Genomic DNA, 22,574 nt, shown 5'->3' on the forward strand with positions numbered 1-22,574 from the left:
GGGTCACACTACCACCAGGGTCATGAAACTACCCCTGGAAATGCCCACAACTCCTATGAAAGCCTTGTCAAATGTGTGTGTTGGGTGCCAAAATGCTCAAGACGCTTCTATCTCTCACGTCAACTCATTTCAAAGGCCAAATGGGAGGTCAACCAGGTTCTCATGAGTGTTTCCTTAGGTTCATGGTACAGAGGAAGGGTCAGACTACCACCAGGGTCATAAAACTACCCCTGGAAATGCCTGAAACTCCTATGAAAGCCTTGTCAAATATAGGTGTGCTTGAGTGCCAAAATGTTTAAGAATATGACCCTCAGACGCTTCTATCTCTCACGTTAACTAACTTCAAAGGTCAAATGGGAGGTCAATCGAGTTCTTATGAGTGTTTCCTTAGGTTCATGGTACAGAGGAAGGGTCAGACTACCACCAGGGTCATAAAACTACCCCTGGAAATGCCTGAAACTCCTATGAAAGCCTTGTTAAATGTGTGTGTGTGTGTGTGTGTGTGTGTGTGTGTGTGTGTGTGTGTTGGGTGTTGAAAGGCTTGGGAATATAACACTTAGGAACATGGAAATTATATATATACCAAAAAAAATTAATGTGGCTTCAAGAATGCAAGTAAATTAAAAATATAATAAAAAATAAAATAAAAAAGTGAAAAGAAAACCAAAGAACAAGAAAAAATAATAAAAAGCAAAACATTAAAGTAAAATAAGACAGAAAGACAAAATGAAAGAAAAACATAAATAAAGTAAAATAAGAAAATAAAGTGAAAGAAAAGGAAAAAAAAAGTGAAAAGAAAACCAAAAAAGTAAAATAAGAAAAGAAAGTGAAAAAATGGGAAGCAGAAAAAATAAAATAAAGCAAGAAAAGTGAAAAAAGTCATCATCATCATTTCCTGGCCACCTGCCCCTAGGAGCTCCCACCAGGGGATGGCCACGGCAGAAGAGCTTCCAACTTTCTCTATCCAGACACTCCCTCCTTGCCTGCTCAAAGTTTCTCAAGGATCTTTCCCCCCTCTCCCTAACGTACTCTTGCACCCTATCCCTCCATTTCACTGGAGGTCGTCCTCTAGCATTCCCTCCCTCTATCTCACTCACGTACACCCTTCTGGTCATCTTACTCTCCTCCATTCACTCCATGCATATGTGAGGGTTGGTACTATTATTGTATTTCAAATCCCTCTTTACCTCCATTCTCACACTTCTGCCATTCATGATTCGTCCCAAAGACCCTACCACCCTTCTCCCTTGCAATGCCCTTTCTCTTATCTCTCCCTCCATACCACCATGCTTACACATAACTGATCCAAGGTACTTAAACTCATTGACCTCCTCTATTTCTTCACCATTCAGAATTATTTTGCATTCTTTTTCACATTCAATTCCCACTCTCTATGGGCATACAAAACCTACAACCTCACTTCTACTTCGCTCACAAACCATCACTTCACTTTTGTTGACATTTACTTTCAGCTTTCTCCTGTTACAGACACTATCAAAAACACTGACCAAATTTTGTGGGTCACTTTCATTTTCTGCAATGAGCACCGTGTCATCAGCAAACAGTATCGAATTCAGCACCCACTTCCTACCCTCATCGAACAGTCTTACTCCAACTTCTCCAACTTTGCCCTTCATTTCTCTCATAACACCATCCATATAAATATTGAATAACCAAGGTGACATGACGCACCCTTGTCTTAAGCCCACTTTTATCTCAAAATGTTCACTTGTTTCTCCAGTAATCTTGACACATGCAGATGCATCCTCATAGAAAGACTTTATTGCACTAAGCAGTTTTCCTCCCACACCATAAATCTTTAAAACATCCCACAATGCAATCCAATCCACTCTGTCATAAGCTTTTTCAAGTGAAAGAATGGGAAACAGAAAAAGAAAGTAAAGCAAAAAGTAAAGGAATGGGAAACAGAAAAAGAGAAAAAAAGTGAAAAAATGGGAAACAGAAAAAGAAAAAAAGTGAAGGAATGGGAAACAGAAAAAGAAAGTAAACCAATAAGTGAAGGAATGGGAAACAGGAAAAGAGAAAAAAAGTGAAGGAATGGGAAACAGAAAAAGAGAAAAAAAGTGAAAAAATGGGAAACAGAAAAAGAAAGTAAAGCAAAAAGTGAAGGAATGGGAAACAGAAAAAGAGAAAAAAAAAGTGAAAATATGGGAAGCAGAAAAAAAGAAAATGAAGCAAATAAAAATAAGAATAAAAATTAGAAGCAATGATAAGAGAAAGCTGAATAAGAAAAAGTAAAGTAAGAAAAAGTATAGAAAAGAAACAACAGCATAAAATAAGAACAAAAAATAAAGCAAACAATAGAGCACACACACACACACACACACACACACACACACACACACACACACACACACACACACAAACAAAAAAAACCCACAGAAAAAGAAGAAGAAAAAATCAATAAACTCGCTGGTGTGTCGGGCGCGGTCGTGGTCTCACCTTGCCGTCCGCGTTCCCCAGCACGGAGCGGAGGAAGAAGTCCGGCGGGGCGAAGGAGTCCACCAGCGCCACGGCATCCGGCAGCAGCTCCCCGCACAGCCGCCGCACGTGTTGCTGCACCGCCGTGATGAAGCCGCCGTCCACCACCAGGCCGCCTGCAGCACCGCCACAGAGGGTTACTTGGTGTGGGGAATTATTTTTAAGCTTTCAAGAGGAGCAAAGGAGAACAAGTACAAGGATGAAGAGCTTTTAAAGAGGTGGAGGAAGGAAGGAGGAGGAGGAAGAAGGATGAGCTTTTAAAGGTGGAGGAAGGAAGGAGGAAGAGCTTGCAAGACAGTGTTCTTAACCAGGGGTGTTGGCATCCCCAGGGGGTGGGAGTTCGGTTCCTAGGGGGTGTGAGGATGCCTATGAAAAATTATAGCAAAATTTATTTTTATATATGCGTTATTTTTTCTGAAAAAAAAAAAAAAAAAAAAAAAAAAATGCTATAGCAGTGTTCTGAGGTAGAGATACAGCTGATTTCCTAATGAAGTGACAACATCGCCAACAGACTTGAGTACAGGATGCCCGTATGTGGTACAGAGGGACGAGGCAGGGACCCGTATAGGACACGTAGGTGATACGGAGGGGGAGGGTTATGGTCACGCCTCAGACCACACCACCCTGCCGCACCACCAACACACAGGCCTGGCTTGAGTGAGTTATGGCTCCCTGTTTTAATAACTTTCTTACTGATACAAAGAGGGTGCAGGGTTGCTTGTGTATCATTTCTGATTTTGTTTTCTTCACACATATGCAAATCTTGTTACATAGATCATTACCGTGGCAGTGTGGTCATTACAACACTTCACTGTGATGGCTACGAATGTACTGATTAAAACAACGTATTTCAGTTTTTCCATCACATATTTTGGTGACAATTCATAAAAAAATAAAACACACCTCTTCATGTGCATATGTTTCTCATTTCCCAGATTTGTCCGCAGTGTGACGAAGAAACAAAAGTGTAATGACGACTATGTAATGACGGCTATATAATATTGTGACATTAAGAGCCACAAGAGCTAGGTTTGATCGTGTTGGCACATTGCCGACACACAGATTTTCCCCAACAGAGAAACCTTTACTGCGTGGTTCTTATCAAGCTGCATACCAGATTGCTAAGTCAAAGAAACCCCATACAAGAGGTGAGGCATTGATCAAGCCGTTGAAATGGCAAAGCTTGTTCTCGGCAAGGAAGTTGACAAAACCCCAAACAGTTACTATAGGTCTTGACTTAGAAAATTCATATATGCTTCCTTACTAATGAGACTTTCCATACAACAAAGTGAGGTCATTCTTTGTTGATTTATACCATGAGGTGCTGGTTATCATGTGTTTGAAGATACCCTAAACTTAACCCGTAAAGCGTCAGAGATGTAAGAGATACGTCGGACACTCTCAGACATTCGAGTGTCGGAGACGTAAGAGATCCGTCGTCCTCCTCCTCCTTTTCCTGATGAATTACATCCTCAAAAAGTCTCCGTACACTGCTCTCACACATGACACACACACTACATGCTGCCTCCTTGACCCTGATAACATGAATATCGTCTTATTTTCCTTTTACAGTAAACCCTCGATATAACGGACTAATTGGGGGAGCTTAGTCTGTTAATACTGAAAGTCAGTTATACGCGGCGAAAATAAAAAAAACGTAGAATAATACCGATGATCTTAATAAACGTAGGTATATATTTTTTTTTATTGTGTATGTTGTCTGCACGTTGTCTATATAGCCACACTTGGCGATGGACTGCGGGGCACTGAGGCCGCCAGGTTGGCAGTGGGGTCCTGTGGTGGTGCCGTATTGTTACAGGCATAGGTAATATTGCGCCAATCTCTCACAGGTAGATGATTTTTTTTTTGGTAGTTTTCAGGGTGCTAAGAAATAATCTGATAACTGTTTCTGTCACAAATCATTAAATGTTTGACTTTTCAATGCCTGTTATACACCCGCCTCAAACTGCAGCTGCGTCGCATAATAATTCTCAGAGGGAGATGTTTAACTTGCTTACAGTTTCCACATTTCACTCACCACTCACAAGGATCACAAGTGGACAAACTAGAATAAAACCAGGCAAATTAATGTTTTTTCCTGCTGTGTATCCCCTAGTGTGCATTCGTGGTGGACAGCAGTGACTTATTTCTGCCAGGAGGTATTTCTTGTACCAACGGCTGGCGAACTGGACCAAGCACGCCGCCGCCCTGTACCCGTCCCATGCTGTGTGTTTCCATGCCCCACACCGAGTGCCAAATAAATTTAAACCAACCAAACCTAACCTAACCTAACCTACCTAACTGGGGGGCTTAGCCCCCTCGACCCCCATAACCTGTGTCAGTACTGACACTAACAAACACTTGGTCATTTTCCATTACATATACGTCCTGGCTTGATGCATAAGACTTTCTTGTGGTATAAATACGTTCTTTATTTGAATGGAAACCATGAGGAGGAAAATATTTCATCAGGTGGGCTAAAAACGACTACAGAAACTGAAGGATGGGACAACAGATACAGGGAGGAGGGCGAGGCGGCCAGCAGACGCTGTTACAGTTACTGGGAGTGGGTGCTCCATTATTTTTGTGGCAGCTGCCTTATGGCGCTTTGACCCCGCTAATATGAACACATTCTAATTTCCATTACTTACTCTCCCCATTTCTAGTGTGTTTTGGTGCATGTTGTGTTGTGGTTGTGAATCCTTGTACCATATGAATTATGATGTGCCTTTCGTTTTGTCGAGTGGAAAACAAATACATATTATTAAAAATATTCACACTCAGAAAGGCAACACTCACAGAGTATCCGGTGTCTGCCGTCAGTTTGATTTTTAGACACAAACACTCTCTCTCTCTCTCTCTCTCTCTCTCTCTCTCTCACACACACACACACACACACACACACACAAACACATTCTCCACCCGCACAAAAACAATTATGCAAAACCAGTCACATGGAAAAGGGCTTTTTTCGTGAGTGTATAATTTCTTGAAGCTAAAATATGACATGCTGTTTTCCTCTCAACACAGTAAGGATGTTATGGATGTCCCCAACTCATTGCTCCAAGTGTCAGAAAAAGAGGAAGCAAAAAAACTCTATATATAAGGTTTCACTAAGCCGCTAACTCTAGTGCGGAATATCTTGTGAGCCATAACACCACTTCCAGTCAGTTCTGGGCACAATGACTGTCATTTCCATTCCTTTCACAAGGATCACAAGCGGACAAACTAGAACAAAACCAGGCAAATTAATGTTTTTTCCTGCTGTGTATCCCCTAGTGTGCATTCGTGGTGGACAGCAGTGACTTATTTCTACCAGGAGGTATTTCTTGTACCAACGGCTGGCGAACTGGACCAAGCACACTGCCGCCCTGTACCCGTTCCATGCTTCGTGTTTCCATGCCCCACACCAAGTGCCAAATAAATTTAAACCAACCAAACCTAACCTAACCTAACCGGCACTGGTGTAACCACAAGGCGTCATATTTGCCGACGTTTTACGGGTTAACCTAACCTAACAAAACCCCAAACAGTTACTATAGGTCTTCACTCAGAAAATTCATATATACTTCCTTACTAATGAGACTTTCTACACAACAAAGTGAGGCCATTCTTTGTTGATTTATGCTACAAGATGCTGGCTGTCATGTGTGTTTGAAGATACCCTAAACTTATATACTTCCTTACTAATGAGACTTTCTACACAACAAAGTGCTACAAGATGCTGGCTGTCATGTGTGTTTGAAGATACCCTAAACTTAACCTAACCTAACCTAGCAAAACCCCAAACAGTTACTATAGGTCTTGACTCAGAAAATTCATATATACTTCCTTACTGATGAGACTTTCTATATAACAAAGTGAGGCCATTCTTTGTTGCTTTATGCTACAAGATGTTGGCTGCCATATGTTTGAAGATGCCCTAAACCTAACCCAGCGAAACTCGAAACAATTACCAAACATCAGGCCTCAGAAAATTCATAAATGCTTCCTTACTGTTACTAATGAGACTTCCTATACAATAAAGTGAGGTCATTCTTTGTTGATTTATACCAAAAGTTCCTGGCTATCATGTATTTGAAGATACCCTTAACTTAACCTAACCTAACAAAACCCCAAACAACCGTGGTCTTGACTCAGAAAAATCATATATGCTTCTTTGCTAATGAGACTTTCTACTAGTCAAAGGGTTTCCTTGTCCTACTATAACACCATGCTGCCTCTGGGCCCAGCAAGCACCAACCTTCCGTGAGCGGCGTCATGTGTCTCTCCAGCTGTGTGAGGCCGTACAGCGCACACAGGCGGTACAGGACGGGCTGCAGGCTGTTCGGTGCGGCCTGAATGTGCTCCTCAAACCACATCAACACCACTTGCTGCAATACACACACTCATCAGCACTATTATCACCATATGGCAGACACTATAAAAAATATTCGCCTGCTGGGGTCGCTCAAGAGACCCCTCAAGACTGTCTAAACTTAACCTAACCTTCCTTACTAATGACACTTTCTACACAACAAAGTGAGGCCATTCTTTGTTGATTTATACCATAAGTTCCTGCCTATCATGTGTCTGAAGATATCCTAAACTTAACCTAACCTAACCTAACAAAGCCCTAAACAGTTAGATACTATAGGTCTTGACTCAGAAAATTCATATATAATTCCTTACTAATGAGACTTTCTGTACAACAAAGTGAGGTCATTCTTTGTTGATTTATACCATAAGTTCCTGCCTATCATGTGTCTGAAGACATCCTAAACTTAACCTAACCTAACAAAGCCCTAAACAGTTAGATACTATAGGTCTTGACTCAGAAAATTCATATATAATTCCTTACTAATGAGACTTTCTGTACAACAAAGTGAGGTCATTCTTTGTTGATTTATACCATAAGTTCCTGCCTATCATGTGTCTGAAGATATCCTAAACTTAACCTAACCTCCTAACAAAGCTCCAAACAGTTAGATACTATAGGTCTTGACTCAGAAAATTCATATATAATTCCTTACTAATGAGACTTTCTGTACAACAAAGTGAGGCCATTCTTTGTTGATTTATACCATAAGGTGCTGGCTGTCATGTGTTTGAAGATACCATAAACTTAACCTAACCTAACAAAACCCCAATTCAAATATGAGTAATAGGACTTTCTATACAACAAAGTGAGGCCATTCTTTGTTGATTTATACCATAAGGTGCTGGCTGTCATGTGTTTGAAGATACCATAAACTTAACCTAACCTAACAAAACCCCAATTCAAATATGAGTAATAGGACTTTCTATACAACAAAGTGAGGCCATTCTTTGTTGATTTATACTGTAAGTTCCTGGTTATCATGTGTTTGAAGATACCCTAAACCTAACCTAACCTAACCTAACAAAACCCCAATTCAAATATGATTCCTTAGTAATGAGACTTTCTATACAACAAAGTGAGGCCATTCTTTGTTGATTTATACCATATGTTCCTGGCTATTATGTGTTTGAAGATACCCTAAACTTAACCTAACAAACCCCAAACAGTTACTATAGGTCTTGACTCAGAAAATTCATATACAGGTAACTTTCGATTTATGCGAGTTTGGTTTATGCGTTTTTTAAATATCGCGGGGTCCAAAATCCAAAAAAATGTTTAATTTACACGTTTTTTTCCACTTAAACGCGATATTTTATGGAGTGGCCACCATATGTCGCACACAACTGGACTCACACAGTGCAGTGGCCACACAGCAGAGCTCAGTTCTTCCCGCGCGCTACTTGAACAAAAATACAGTACCCACGCTGCCACGCTACTCAACAATAGGGGTGGGCAGGTACTGGTACCAGTACCGGTACTAACAGTACCAGCTATACGGTACGGTACCGGTACCAGACTGCTCGGTACCGGTACCAATACTAGCCAGTCGCTCATGGTGTCCCTCATCTCTTCCTCACACGAGTGAGGCTGAGATTGAGTGCCCGAGTGGATATCTCAGTGATATGGATATTCTCTCTCTCTCTCTCTCTCTCTCTCTCTCTCTCTCTCTTGAGCAACAGACAACAAAGAGTAGTGATCGACGGATTTAACTCAGAGTGGGCGCCTGTCACTAGTGGCGTCCCTCAGGGCTCGGTCCTTGGCCCAGTGCTCTTCATTATTTACATCAACGACGTGGATGTTGGACTCAATAACCGCATTAGTAAATTTGCAGACGACACAAAGATTGGCAACTCGGTTCTCACTGATTTAAGACAGGCAAAGCCTCCAAGAGGATTTGCACAAAATTTCAGCTTGGTCGGATAGATGGGAGATGCCCTTTAACGTAGACAAGTGCCAGGTCCTTCAAGTTGGAACGAGGAATAAGAAGTTCGAATACGAAATGCGCGGCGTTAAACTCAAAAGCGTTCAATGCGTCAAAGACTTGGGGGTCAAAATCGCGTCAAACCTCAAATTCTCACAGCAATGCATCGATGCAGCAAATAAGCGAACAGAATGTTGGGCTTCATTAAAGAAACTTTTATTTAAGAATAAAGATGTAATACTCCCGCTCTACAACAGTTTAGTGAGACCCCACTTGGAATATGCGGTACAGTTTTGGTCTCCCCACCATGCAAAGGATATTGCTAAATTAGAAGGTGTTCAGCGTCGGGCAACGAAATGATCCTTCCTTATGCGCAACAAATCCTACGAAGAAAGGCTTTCTACCCTTAACATGTTCTCTCTTGAGAAACGCCTCCGAGGAAAACTGATCGAATGTTTTAAAATACTTAATGGTTTCACGAATGTAGACAGATCAACATTGTTTATGATCGATGACACTTTGCGCACGAGGAACAATGGCGTAAAACTCAGATGTAGACAAGTAAATTCAGACTGCACTAAATTTTTCTTCACCAACGTTGTAGTGCGAGAATGGAATAAGCTTCCACCGTCAGTGGTCCAGTGTAACACGATTGACTCCTTCAAAAATAAGCTCGACCGTCACTTCCTTCAACTTAATATCAACTAGAGTAGAAATGCAACGTTTTGGAGTCTTCTGATTAATGTAAAATCACTTAGGTTTAAGGACAGACCACCAAGTCTGGACCATGGGGTCTGTGTGGTCTGATTTTCTATGTAAATCTCTCTCTCTCTCTCTCTCTCTCTCTCTCTCTCTCTCTCTCTCTCTCTCTCTCTCTCTCTCTCTCTCTCTCTCTCCACTGAATGAAGTGAATATTTATTTTTCGACACAAACCTACCTCTTGTTTGATTTACATTGTTTTTGATTTACGCGACCTCTTCAAGGACGCAATACTCGCGTAAATCGAGAGTTACCTGTATAATTCCTTACTAATGAGACTTTCTATACAACAAAGTGAGGTCATTCTTTGTTGATTTATACCATGAGGTGCTGGCTATCATGTGTTTGAAGATACCCTGAGCCTAACCTAACCTAACTTAACCAGCGCCATAGCCAGCACCTTAAACACCGTCAACACAGCGGGGACGGACAACCCACCTTGACGTAGGCCAGGGACAGCGTGTGGGCGAGGTGGACCTGTGTGTTGTTGCGCACCGTGAACTGGTCCAGGCCGGCGGCGAGCTGGGCGCTGAGCTCGGCACTCGTCCTGCGGCACAACCAACACACCAGCCACTGCAAGGCCTGGCGGCACACACCCACCAGCTCTGAGGAGGAGGAGGAGGAGGAGAAAAAAAGTAAACAGATAGAAAGAAAAAGGAAAGGGAAGTTTGAGAAAGGGATAGACAGAAAGCAAATGAGGAGGAGGAGGAGGAGGAGGAGGAGAAAAGAACAAGTAAACAGAGAGATAGAAAGTAAAAAAGAGAAAAATCAGGAAATTCAAGAAAGAGAAAGACAGAAAGAGAAGAAGGAGGAGGAGGAGGAAGAGGAGGAGGAGAAAGAAGAGTAAGGGTTAAGCTTCACTGACTCTCTCCATCAAATCCTCATTCATACACAGACACATAACACATACATACATAGACACATAACACATTCATACATAGACACAACACATTCATACATAGGAAAAATATATATAAGAAAAACCTCCATACATTATTATCATCATTATAAGAGGCAGATCAGGTAGAGAGGGAGGAGGAGGAGGAGGAGGAGAAAGGGTTATGCTCCATCAACTCTCTCCATCAAATCCTTTCTTCCTTTCCTTCTGTCTACCTTCCTTCCTTCCCTCATTCATTCACTCTTTCTTTGTTTCATTTTTACTCTTCATTTCCTTCCTGTTCCCTCCTTCCATCTTGTTTCTCTATTCTTCCTTCCTTTCTGTCAACCATCTTCCTCCTTTCTTTCATCATCTTCTTACTGTTTCATCCTTCCATCTGTTTTTCCTCCTCTTCCTTCCTTTCTTCTCTCTCTCACACCCACACACCCACACACACACACACACACCCTCATTCCTAGTGCCGTCATTTATCGGCGAGGCGGTCCAGGCGAGAGACAGGATGTGGTCGGCGTTTTGCATGTAGTCAATCGTATGCATGGGGAAGAGAGTGGCTGCGGCGTCCCCTCCTCGGGCCGCCCACACCCCCAGCAGCCAGTTACTCGTCTGCTGCAGGAGGATGTTGTTGTCCCCCTCGTAGGTACAGTTGGCATCATTGTCGTCGCGCATGTAGCTGAACCCGCTGCCTGTGTGAGGGGGTGGGGGGTTGGTTTAGGGTATGGTTAATGTTAGAAATTTTGGTTTGGTTAATTTTCAGTTTGTTTTTTTGACGCGATTTATTTGTTTCCAGTTCCAGCGTTCCTTCTCAGTGCCTTCCCTCCTTTCTTTCTTGAGGTTATCCATTTTCTCACCCCTATCCATGTCTGCCTATCCTGTACAAGTTGTGGTCTCGTCAATATACAGTTTATTTTTGACGGGATTCATTTGTTCCCTGTTCCGATGTTCCTTCTCAGTGCCTTCCTTCCTCCCTTTCTTGAGCTTATTCATTTTCTCACCCCTATCCATGTCTGCCTATCCTATACAAGTTGTGGTCTCGTCAATATACAGTTTATTTTTTATGCGATTCATTTGTTCCCTGTTCCGGTGTTCCTTCTCAATGTCTTCCCTCCTTTCTTTCTTGCACTGTTCATCCATTTTCTCACCCCTATCCATGTCTATCCATGTTGGTCTATCCTATACAAGTTGTGGTCTCGTCAATATACAGTTTATTTTTGACGGGATTCATTTGTTCCCTGTTCCGGCGTTCCTTCTCAGTGTGTTCCCTCCTCCCTTTCTTGAGCTTATCCATTTTCTCACCCCTATCCATGTCTGCCTATCCTATACAAGTTGTGGTCTCGTCAATATACAGTTTATTTTTTATGCGATTCATTTGTTCCCTGTTCCGGCGTTCCTTCTCAGTGTGTTCCCTCCTCCCTTTCTTGAGCTTATCCATTTTCTCACCCCTATCCATGTCTATCCATGTCTGCCTATCCTGTACAAGTTGTGGTCTCGTCATTTTCCCGTTTGATTTTTTTACATGATTCATTTGTTTCCTGTTTTGACTCTCCTTCTCAGCACAATCACTCTCTTGCCTGCCAACTCTCTCTCTCTCTCTCTCTCTCTCTCTCTCTCTCTCTCTCTCTCTCTCTCTCTAACAAGTTGTGGTGTGGTCATTTTTTCACTGTTTTTCCCTCCTTTTTTTAATATTTCCTTTTCTTCAGCTATTAATCTATGTTCCTATTCCTATCCTATCCTATTAATGTTTTTACCCAATCCATCACAACATTTGGAAAGACAGGGAAACATTTAGCTCCGCCTCAATCAGCAATGCGATGGGTCATTACCGTAAAAAAAATCTAGCCGTTCAGCTGCCTCTTGTACCACCTAAGATAACACTAACAAAAGAATGACCCCCAAAAAAAGAAAAAGAGGAAAAAGAATTAAATAAAATGAATCAACAAGACAGAGAGTGAATCACGTACATTTGAGGTAGCCGTGCCCCCCACAAGCCTCCCGGCACTCCTGGATGCAGTCTCGTGCCAGCCAGCCGGAGAGTGGCTTGCCCGCTGAGGAGAGGCCGTGAACCTCCTGCCCGAACAGTGCCTGCGGATACACACACAACAGTAGCAGTAGTTGTAGTAGTAGTAGTAACAGTATATTGATGAAAACGTAACACAATACTCAGACTATCTGCACACACACACACACACACACACACACACACACACATAAAGAAATACAGCTTCCCGCAAAGAAATATAGAGGTTTGGAACAGACTAAGTGAGGATGTAGTATCGGCGAGGAGTGTGCAAAGCTTTAAGGAAAAGTTGGATAAATGTAGATAAGGAGACGGGACCACACCAGCGTAAAGCCCAGGCCTGTAAAACACAATTAGGTAAACACAACTAGGTAAATACACTATTCATATTAAGGGGCGGGGTTGGGTAGGTCGAGTGTATACAACTGCCAGCAGACGGACAACAAAAACCTCATAACAAAACATCAAACTGAGAATTCGTAACATGGAACGCCAAGTCATTGCCCCTCAAAGTCTGCTGTGTGTCAAGTGAATATGAGGTGCAAGGTTCCATAGGTTCTGTGTTAAATAAAATCTCATAACAGATGGACAACAAAAGTATCGTAGCACAGCGTCAAACTGAGAATTCGTAACACACTGGACGGAGCACCAAGTCGCAACACCTCAAAGTCTGCTGTATCAAGGTCATAAGAAGTGCAAGGTTCTGTAGGTTGTGTGTTAGTCTCCAAAAGATGGACGACAAAAGTATCGTCAAAGGTTCTTCCTCTCATCAGCTCTCCTCCTCGTACTGATAGTCTTCTACCTCTCAAATTCCACTGCCATGTTGCCTCTCTTTCTATCTTCTATCGATATTTTCACGCTGACTGCTCTTCTGAACTTGCTAACTGCATGCCTCCCCCCCTCATACGGCCCCGCTGCACGCGACTTTCTACTCAAGCTCATCCCTATACTGTCTAAACCCCTTATGCAAGAGTTAACCAGCATCTTCACTCTTTCATCCCTCACGCTGGTAAACTCTGGAACAATCTTCCTTCATCTGTATTTCCTCCTGCCTACGACTTGAACTCTTTCAGGAGGAGGGTATCAGGACACCTCTTCTCATGCAATTGACTTCTCTTTCGGCCACCTCTTTGGATTCTTTACAGGAGCAGCGAGTAGCGTTTTTTTTTATTATTTCCTTTTTTTTGTGCTCCTTTGCTGGAAAAAAAAAAGAAAAAAAGAAAAAATCGTAGCAGAGCATCAAACTGAGAATTCGTAACACACTGAGGACGGAACACCAAGTCGTAACACCTCAAAGTCTGCTGCATCTCAAGGTCATAAGAGGTGCAAGGTTCCATAGGTTCTGTGTTAAATAAAATCTCATAACAGATGGACATGAAAAATCTCATAACAGAACGTCAAACTGAGAACTCGTAACACACTGAGGATGGAACACCAAGTCGTAACACCTCAAAGTCTGCTGTACCAAGGTCATAAGAGGTGCAAGGTTCTGTAGATTGTGTTAAAAATATCAGAATAACAAAACAAGAAAGCAAAACAGGTAAAGGGCCTCATCAACATCTCCCCACACACACACACACACACACACACACACACACACACAAGCCTTCCCGCCCCTCCCTCCCAGCCCCAAGCCTTACCAGACGGTCCTTGTTGTCGCCGCTCATAGACTCCATGCGGAAATCATGGAAGTTCTTGTTGAAGGTCTTGGTGAAGGTGTCGAGGGCAAAGGCTGTCGCTATGTATGGGAAGAGGCGCCATTGCTGTGGGAGAGAGAGGAAAGTTGGAAAGTTTGGTTTAGTCGGCGCAACATCTGTGGTCATATGCCGGAGAGAGACAGAAGGGGAAGGAACTATAGGAGGAGGGAACAGACCCCAGGAGACAGGACACAACCCCCGATTAATACCTGGTACCCATTCACTGCTGGGTGGACACGGGCGTAGGGTATTGGAAAAGCCGCCCAAATTTTTCCACTCCGCCTGGGAATCGAACCCGGGCTCTCTTTGTTGTGACCCGAGTGTGCTAACCACTGCACCACGAAGCCCCCAGGGAGAGAGAGAGAGAGAGAGCAGTGTTAATTTAGAGTGAAAGGAGAGGAAGGGGAAGGCAGTGTGAGTTTAGTATGAAGGGAAATGTAGACTGTCCCTTCCCTTGTAACCTGAATCACACCATATCAGAGACGTATATATGGGAAGAAAATAAGGATGATAAATAAGAAGAGGAAGGAAAAGAGAGGAAAAGAGACATGGTAGGCTGTGATCGTCAAGAGAGGAAAATAAGAATGTGAAATGAGAAGATGAATAAAAAAAAGAAGAAAAGAGAAGACATGTTAGGCTGTGTGATATTGAAGCTGTGTCTGCTTGTCTGTGTCTGTGTCTGTGTGTGTGTGTGTGTGTAGTAAAACCAACCTACAGAAACGGACAAAAAAACACAAATACTAGAATGGAACAAACGGAAGAGGAGGGAAACGAAAGAGGTCCAAACGGTATTCAAGGGAGTGAGGTCGGTGCTTCCCATGTCCTGTTCTAACCTTCCCATGTCCTTCTAACCTATGAGAAAAGAAGAAGAAAGGAGAAAAAACATCCCTCATCACCACCACCCAGCTTTCCCTCCCTCACTAAAACAAAACAAATGACAACAAGAGAAAAGCTGTCCTGTTCTGACCTTCCCATATCCTTCTAACCTATGAGAAAAGAAGAAAAATGAAGAGAACAACATCCCTCATCGCTAGCACCCAGCCCTTCCCTCCCTCACCTGCAGCGGGTACTCGATCACCGCCAGCTCCTTGTCTGCGGGTCCGAACTGCTTCCTGACGGCTGAGTAGCGCACGGCAATGGCCAGACTTTTCTTGAGGTACACAGCGGCAAAGCCAATGATGCCGACGCGCCCCATGGAGAGATTCCCCAGCGAGGCGCCTGTTGGGATGGGGACATGGTGGGGTTAGATAAAGCCTCCCGGGCCTTCAAAATGTTACCCCATGTCCTAGCACCCCCTCCATAAGTGATGCCAATGTGCCCCATCGACAGGTTGCCCAGCGAAGCGCCTGTTTGGGGGGTGGAAGTGATAGGGACATGAGGTTAGATAGATAGATAGTTAACCCGTCCGCTGCAATTGTTACGGATTTTGCCTTCACTGGTAGCCTGGTAACATACACTCCCATGTCTTTCTCTGCCTCTGTGGTGGATAGTGGAGTGTTTCCCATGTGGTACTGGACTGGTGTGCTGGATATCCCTTCTCTGGTAGCCTGGTAACATACACTCCCAGGTCTTTCTCTGCCTCTGTGGTGGATAGTGGAGTGTTTCCCATGTGGTATTGGTGTGCTGGATATCCCTTCACTGGTAGCCTGGTAACATACACTCCTAGGTCTTTCTCTGCCTCTGTGGTGGATAGTGGAGTGTTTCCCATGTGGTATTGGTGTGCTGGATATCCCTTCTCTGGTAGCCTGGTAACATACACTCCCAGGTCTTTCTCTGCCTCTGTGGTGGATAGTGGAGTGTTTCCCATGTGGTATTGGTGTGCTGGATATCCCTTCACTGGTAGCCTGGTAACATACACTCCCAGGTCTTTCTCTGCCTCTGTGGTGGATAGTGGAGTGTTTCCCATGTGGTATTGGTGTGCTGGATATCCCTTCACTGGTAGCCTGGTAACATACACTCCCAGGTCTTTCTCTGCCTCTGTGGTGGATAGTGGAGTGTTTCCCATGTGGTATTGGTGTGCTGGATATCCCTTCACTGGTAGCCTGGTAACATACACTCCCAGGTCTTTCTCTGCCTCTGTGGTGGATAGTGGAGTGTTTCCCATGTGGTACTGGTGTGCTGGATATCCCTTCACTGGTAGCCTGGTAACATACACTCCCAGGTCTTTCTCTGCCTCTGTGGTGGATAGTGGAGTGTTTCCCATGTGGTATTGGTGTGCTGGATATCCTCTCCCAAGGTGCAGGACTTTACATTTCTCTTCACTGAATTGTAGCAGCCACTCTTTGCTCAATTCCTGTAGCTTGGTGAGGTCTTCTGGTGGGAAATGCACAGTCAAGGGGTTAAGTTTATGGGCTGTAAGATACAATAAGTTATGGCCCGGTATAAACAACACCAGGAACAAACGAGGAAATATAACCTAAAAACGTAAGTCCATCTAGACAAGATTTCCCATGTCCTCTGAAACTGTTATCCTCATGTTCTTGCACTGTTCCCTATGTCTATGTTTAGGATTTTTTTTATAGTCTAGAAGCTTTCCCATGTCCTATACTAACTTAGCCATGCCCTGTAAATGTCCCTATGTCTGTTTTGTATCCTTATAGTTTACAATCTCAACCCATGTCCGGTGTTAACCTTCCCATGTCCAGTACTAACCTTCCCATGTCCTGCAAGCCTTCCCATGTCCTGCTCTAACCTTCCCATGTCCTGCAAACCTTCCCATGTCCAGTACTAACCTTCCCATGTCCTGCAAACTTTCCCATATCCTGTAAATGTTTCCCATGTCCCTCTAACCTCCCTCCCTATGTCCCTTTTGCATCCCTAAAGTCTACAAACTTAACCCATGTCCTGCAAGCCTTCCCATGTCCAGTGCTAACCTTCCCATGTCTTGTACTAACTTTCCCATGTCCTGAAAATGTTTCCATGTCCCTTTCACATCCTTTTAGTCTACAAACTTACCCCATGTCCAAACCTAACTTTACCATGTCCTGTTCTACCCTTCCCATGTCCTTCTAACCTATGAGAAATAAAGAAAATAGGAAAAAAGGGAGGATCCTCTAAAATCCCTTAAAACAAAATAAAACAAAACAAAGCAAAACAACAAAAGAAAATAAAGGAGGAAAAAACAGGAATGAAAAAACACTAAAAATATATATAAAGAAAAAAGAAAAAAGAAAAAAAAAAATAGAAACACACACACACACACACACACACAAAAAAAAAAAAAAACCCAGCCACCCCTCACCGAATCTCTTGCTGGGGTCCTTGTAGGGGGTCTTGTAGATGCCATCGGGGGTCACGTCGCCGGTGCGGTTGAGCAGGTTTTCCCGCGGCACCGAGTAGTGGTCAAACATCATGACTCTGGGGGGCAGGACACTCAGGGTTAACCGGGCAGCAGCGACGGGCCAAATTTGTGCTATGATATAAACCCCCCAAAATAGATGATACATAATCTGATCACAAATGCTTTGATATATACAGTATTATGGAATGGTTTGTGTGAGGGGTGATTTTTTCTCATTTTTCTCGCTTGGAGGGAACATTAAGAAACATGATCCCCGCTGCTAATGGGTTAAGGGGACGGGGCGGCTCATCACGGGACACTGTGCCGCTGCTTGACACTGTTTGCGGCCATGATGAGGTTTTATGTTGTGGGTCATTCCACGCTAATGTCATCCTGAGGGTCATAATTGAAAAATGGTCTAAACTAGGTTTGTAATACATCAAATTAAAGCTGAAAACCTGTAGTTTCCAAATTCGAAGAGAAAACAAAAAAATATCAAGCCAATTTTTTGTATGAGGCTTTTGAAGTTGAAGAAAATAGTGAAAAAAAAATTTACCAAAAAAACCTAATTTTATTTTCCCATTTTTACATTAAATGAAAGGCTGTTGATTCCGACCTCGATGTATGTTAGAAGTATGGTCAATGCTGTATTAGGTTAGGATGTAGTTGGTAATTCTAAGCAATTCAGTACTCAGTAATAATTAATTATATAAAACAATGTTGATTGAAACGACCGTAACGAAAATTTGATGTTTGTTTTTATAGGTCAGTGATTTTTTTGGAGCAGCTTAATATAACTTCATATCCAATGTAGATTTAGTTGGGGGGTACCTATGCACCATTGGCCTTTTCTCTCTGGATATCTATTTTTCTGTAATTACGTTACGGTCGTTTCATGATGTCGAGTGATGATGTTTAACTTACGAGAGGCATATGCTATCTTTAAAGAAACTCATCCAACTGATGAAATAGGGTTATCAAAGTTCTGCACTTTGAGACCACATGAAGTGGGCATTGTTTCTAGCAAGTCACAAGAAGTTTGCTGTTGTCCATATTGCGAGAATATGAGTTTCCTGTTCACTGCTTCCAGATGGAAAGATGCCATGAACATGAAACAACTGTCTGACTTAGTAGCTACAGTGGTGTGTGACACTCATCGCCCTGCATGCATGAAATGTCAATGTAAAGAGTGTCCATATGCTACTGACATGAGTGCAACACTCCAAGAGCTCATGGATGATGACCGTGAAGAATTGCTCGTGAAGCAGTGGAAAGGAGGTCTATTGGAGATAAAAGAGTTTACAGTTACTGAGCTGTGTGAGGAAATACATTCACAAATGTACAAGTACCTAAAACACATATACAACATGAAGACACAAAACAATGCATTCCTGGAACAGAAAGAGAACCTAACAGTAGGGCACATCATTATTCAAACAGACTTTGCTGAGAATTATGCCATTAAACACCAAAATGAAGTAATGGCAGCCCACTGGATGCCAAGCACAGGAGATTCCGTGACTATATACACCTCAGTTGTCCACTATGTACAAGATGAAGAACAACATACCAAGGCTTATGCCTTAGTTTCAGACACCATGGCACATTCAAGCCTTGAGGCACAGGTGTTCAACAGTAAAATAATTGATGACCTGAAGGCTAACTCTGTTCCCATCAAGCACATTTCTCTTTGGACAGATGGAGCAGCAGCCCATTTTATGAATAGGTACTCCATAACTGCTCTCACCTTCTATGATCAGATCCATGAGGCTACTGCAGAGTGGAACTTTTTTGAAAGCTATCATGGGAAAGGCGCTCATGATGGTATTGGTGCACTAATCAAGTGGAATGTGTACCGTAGAGTGCTGCAGGGCCGTGCTACTGTTCGCTCAGCATTGGACCTGTACAAAATTGCTACTGAGATATCAAACAAAACAACTGTACTGTACGTCTCCAAGAATGAAATTGAAAGTTAAAAAGCAGGCTATGAGAAAATTTGGAAAGGATGTAGAGCACACTCAATACAACAGTGTAGAAGTGTTAAGACTCTTGGACACTATCGAGTGGCACTATACCATAACACCAACGATGACACTGCTTTCACTAATTGTAATCTGGAACCACAACATCTCGATTCTGATGATGAACACATTAGTAGCTCTACCACTAGCCGTGAGTTTTCCAGTGAAGAGGATGTTGCATCAAACTGGGCATCAGCAGTTGAGTCTGATGTCGAAGATGTTTCTGTCACAGATGCAAAACTTGAAAAATGTGACGATCTTCATGACATCACTTCTGTTTGTGAAAGAATGATAGGGTCCTATGTGCTAGTAAAATATGTTGGAAAGAGATCAGTTTTACACTTTGCAGCAGTTGTAGAGGGAAAAGAACTAGTTGATGGTGAGATGTTAGTCAATATAAATTGTTTGAAGTTGTCAGGCAAGAATGTTGCAGGGGACCTCACATTTGTGTTCCCAAAATATGGAGATCGTGACACTATTCAAGACGACATGATTGTAAGGAATCTCCCAGTGCCAAGTATTCGCAGGGATACCTACATTTTTCCAAATGTCTCATTTCCTGTCACTATCCAATAAATAATATTTCCTGTCTATCTATCTATCTATCTATCTATATCTATATCTATATCTATCTATCTATCTATCTATCTATATCTATATCTATATCTATATATATATATATATATATATATATATATATATATATATATATATATATATATGTATATTAGTGGTCCAAAAAGCCATAATGTCCTGGTACTTAATTATTGCCATTATTTTTGCTTTATTTCTTAAGGGAAATTGCAGTGAAACGACCGTAACAAAATTTTTGAAACGACCGTAATGGCGTTCTTTATTTTTTGTATGAAAAACTGAGATGGTAATTGACAAAACCTATACATATTTGCATAACTTAAAGCTTCATCTGTAACATGCATATAAAATATTTGGAAATTTCTTTGTATTCTCACAGAGTTTTGCATATGTACAACACTAAGTCAAACTGCGGGTTGCATTTGTGAAACGACCGTAACTTCCTCTTCAACAATAAATAACAAGAACAACAATAAACACAGAATGTTCCGGATAGTCTCATTAACCTCTTTAGCCATTAGTACTATCTTGGTAAAAATCATATCAAGCTAACTGCATAACTTCTAGAGATACAGGTAAGAGTACACCAATAAGTTACTTCCGAATGAAACGACCGTAACGGTGGAATGACCCTTGTGTATAACAGTGACATAATCATCACAGCAAAATTTGAAGTTGATAAAAAAAAAGCAATTTTATTATCATTATTTTTTTTGTCTGGTGAGCCTTCCTGCAGCAGCTCCCTCCCACAGGCACACACGACACACTGTTACCCTCCTCATAACCCGTCTGTATATTTTTTTCATAAGAGTTTTCATTTACATGATAACAATTTTTTGAAAACTTGGAGTTATGTTTTTTGGCCTGATTTTATCTTTTATTTATTCTATTTTTTTATGTTTCATCCCATGGGTGGGGCAAGCTGTCTTGGTGGGGCCTGGTGGTGGTCACCCCAGCCATTCTGGCACAGGCAAGTGAGGCCGTGCGAGTGAAAACGTACAAAGCGCCATCTGGCCAAAAATGCGATTTTGTGGTATAACACTATTTTGACCCTTCCTTTATAAGCGAGGAATGTCGGTTTGTACAAAACTGCAGTGGAAATAGGCCTGGGAGTCCTTCAAAATAACCCTACATTATCACCTACGCAGTTGAAAGTGAGATAAGAAAGCAGTCGCGAGCGAAATTGTACAGAGCGTAATAGCATAACTGCAAGCGTGCAAGCTTTTCCGTCTAGCGCGTAGTGCAATCTCTTAGCATTTATTGTTTATTAGTATATTTTACGTTTTGTAACTTCCTTCATGTTCCGGATTATTATGAATATCATGAACTGTGTATGACATATTAAAAAGTTAATTAATATTGCACATCATGGATGTTTTTGAAAAACCTACTTTTTCGGACCTATATATATTTTTTTTTTTATAACTGAGTACATGCCAATATTCTACATACCTTAACCTTCATTTTGGTCTTTGATTGAAGTGTCCACCTTAAAAACCAATGAAGTTATGATAATTTAAACATTGCAAAACTTTAAACGCGATTTCCCGCATTTAAAAAAATGGCGCTTTGTACGTTTTTGCTCGGACGGCCTCAAGTGTTTATAGAGGCACCATCTTGCTTGGCTCATGCTGCCTCTCAGAGCCTCCCTCTTTGAGTCTCTTTTAGAGAGAATCTAGAGCCCACGTTGATGGGTGGTCTTCAGGGCAGCATGTGGGTAGTCTTGGGCCACTCGGTGGTGACTGAAAAATCCCCGCTGTGGCGGCGGGCAGGACTCAAACCTGCATCCTCCTGGGCGCGGCGCTGGCACGCTGACGACTCAACCACCGCCTCCACAAATGCAAATAATGATATGCAAATAATATGACCTTTGAAAAATATCATCAAATAACCCGATCTTTTCTATGATAGTTCACCTTATAAACCCCAAGTCTTGATCAGCACCTTGCAAAAGTGAAAGAGTAGAGGCATTTTAGGTGTATTTTTGTACGTTTTAAGAATGCTGTGCGCTCAGTAGCCACACACCAAGGCATGCGTGCAAGGATCCGGCAATATGAATTCTAACACCCTGGCGCCTGTGTCTCCGTGGCTCAGGCAGTCCCTAAAACCTCATGTTCTTTCAGCACCAAGTTTGCCCTCGCTACTAACACCCTCATACAATACCACCAGTGACCCAACACACACACACACACACACACACAGAACTCACCCATTATCAATACCGTTCAGGCCGATTTTGTCCCCCATGTCCGCGATGGTGACCCCGGGGTAGGTCATGAGGGTGTGGGGGTCGCGCAGGGCCACGATGAAGCAGTGCAGGCCGTGGCAGTGGCCGTCGGGGGTGTACAGCTGGGCAAAGACAAGGCCGTGCGTGGCCGTCTTGGCTGGAAAATGATTGCCAGGGATTATTTTTATGGCAAGAGGAGGAGGAGGAGGAGGAGAGCGAGAGACGGAGGAAAGGAGAGAAGGAGAAGGAGAGTCAGGTAGGATTTTTTCTTTCTTAGATTGAAGGAGTGTGTGTATGTGTA

At 42.5% G+C, this 22,574-nt stretch overlaps 1 protein-coding gene across 8 annotated transcripts in view; it reads right to left on the reverse strand.

Moving 5' to 3' along the window:
* Nucleotides 1-22,574, reverse strand: part of LOC126996750 (peroxisomal acyl-coenzyme A oxidase 3-like) — a 54,911-nt gene that overhangs the window by 9,506 nt on the left and 22,831 nt on the right. For all 8 annotated transcript variants that reach the window (XM_050857586.1, XM_050857585.1, XM_050857584.1 and 5 more), the window contains exons 6-14: nt 22,256-22,430; nt 17,393-17,508; nt 15,209-15,369; nt 14,095-14,217; nt 12,399-12,519; nt 10,887-11,123; nt 9,981-10,147; nt 6,746-6,875; nt 2,464-2,618 (exon numbers count right to left, since the gene is read on the reverse strand). In XM_050857586.1, the coding sequence (XP_050713543.1) occupies nt 2,464-2,618; nt 6,746-6,875; nt 9,981-10,147; nt 10,887-11,123; nt 12,399-12,519; nt 14,095-14,217; nt 15,209-15,369; nt 17,393-17,508; nt 22,256-22,430 (1,385 nt within the window). The remainder of the gene's footprint in view (nt 1-2,463; nt 2,619-6,745; nt 6,876-9,980; nt 10,148-10,886; nt 11,124-12,398; nt 12,520-14,094; nt 14,218-15,208; nt 15,370-17,392; nt 17,509-22,255; nt 22,431-22,574) is intronic.

Source organism: Eriocheir sinensis, chromosome 11, assembly GCF_024679095.1.
Source record: "Eriocheir sinensis breed Jianghai 21 chromosome 11, ASM2467909v1, whole genome shotgun sequence".
NCBI classification, from domain to species: Eukaryota; Metazoa; Arthropoda; class Malacostraca; order Decapoda; family Varunidae; genus Eriocheir; species Eriocheir sinensis.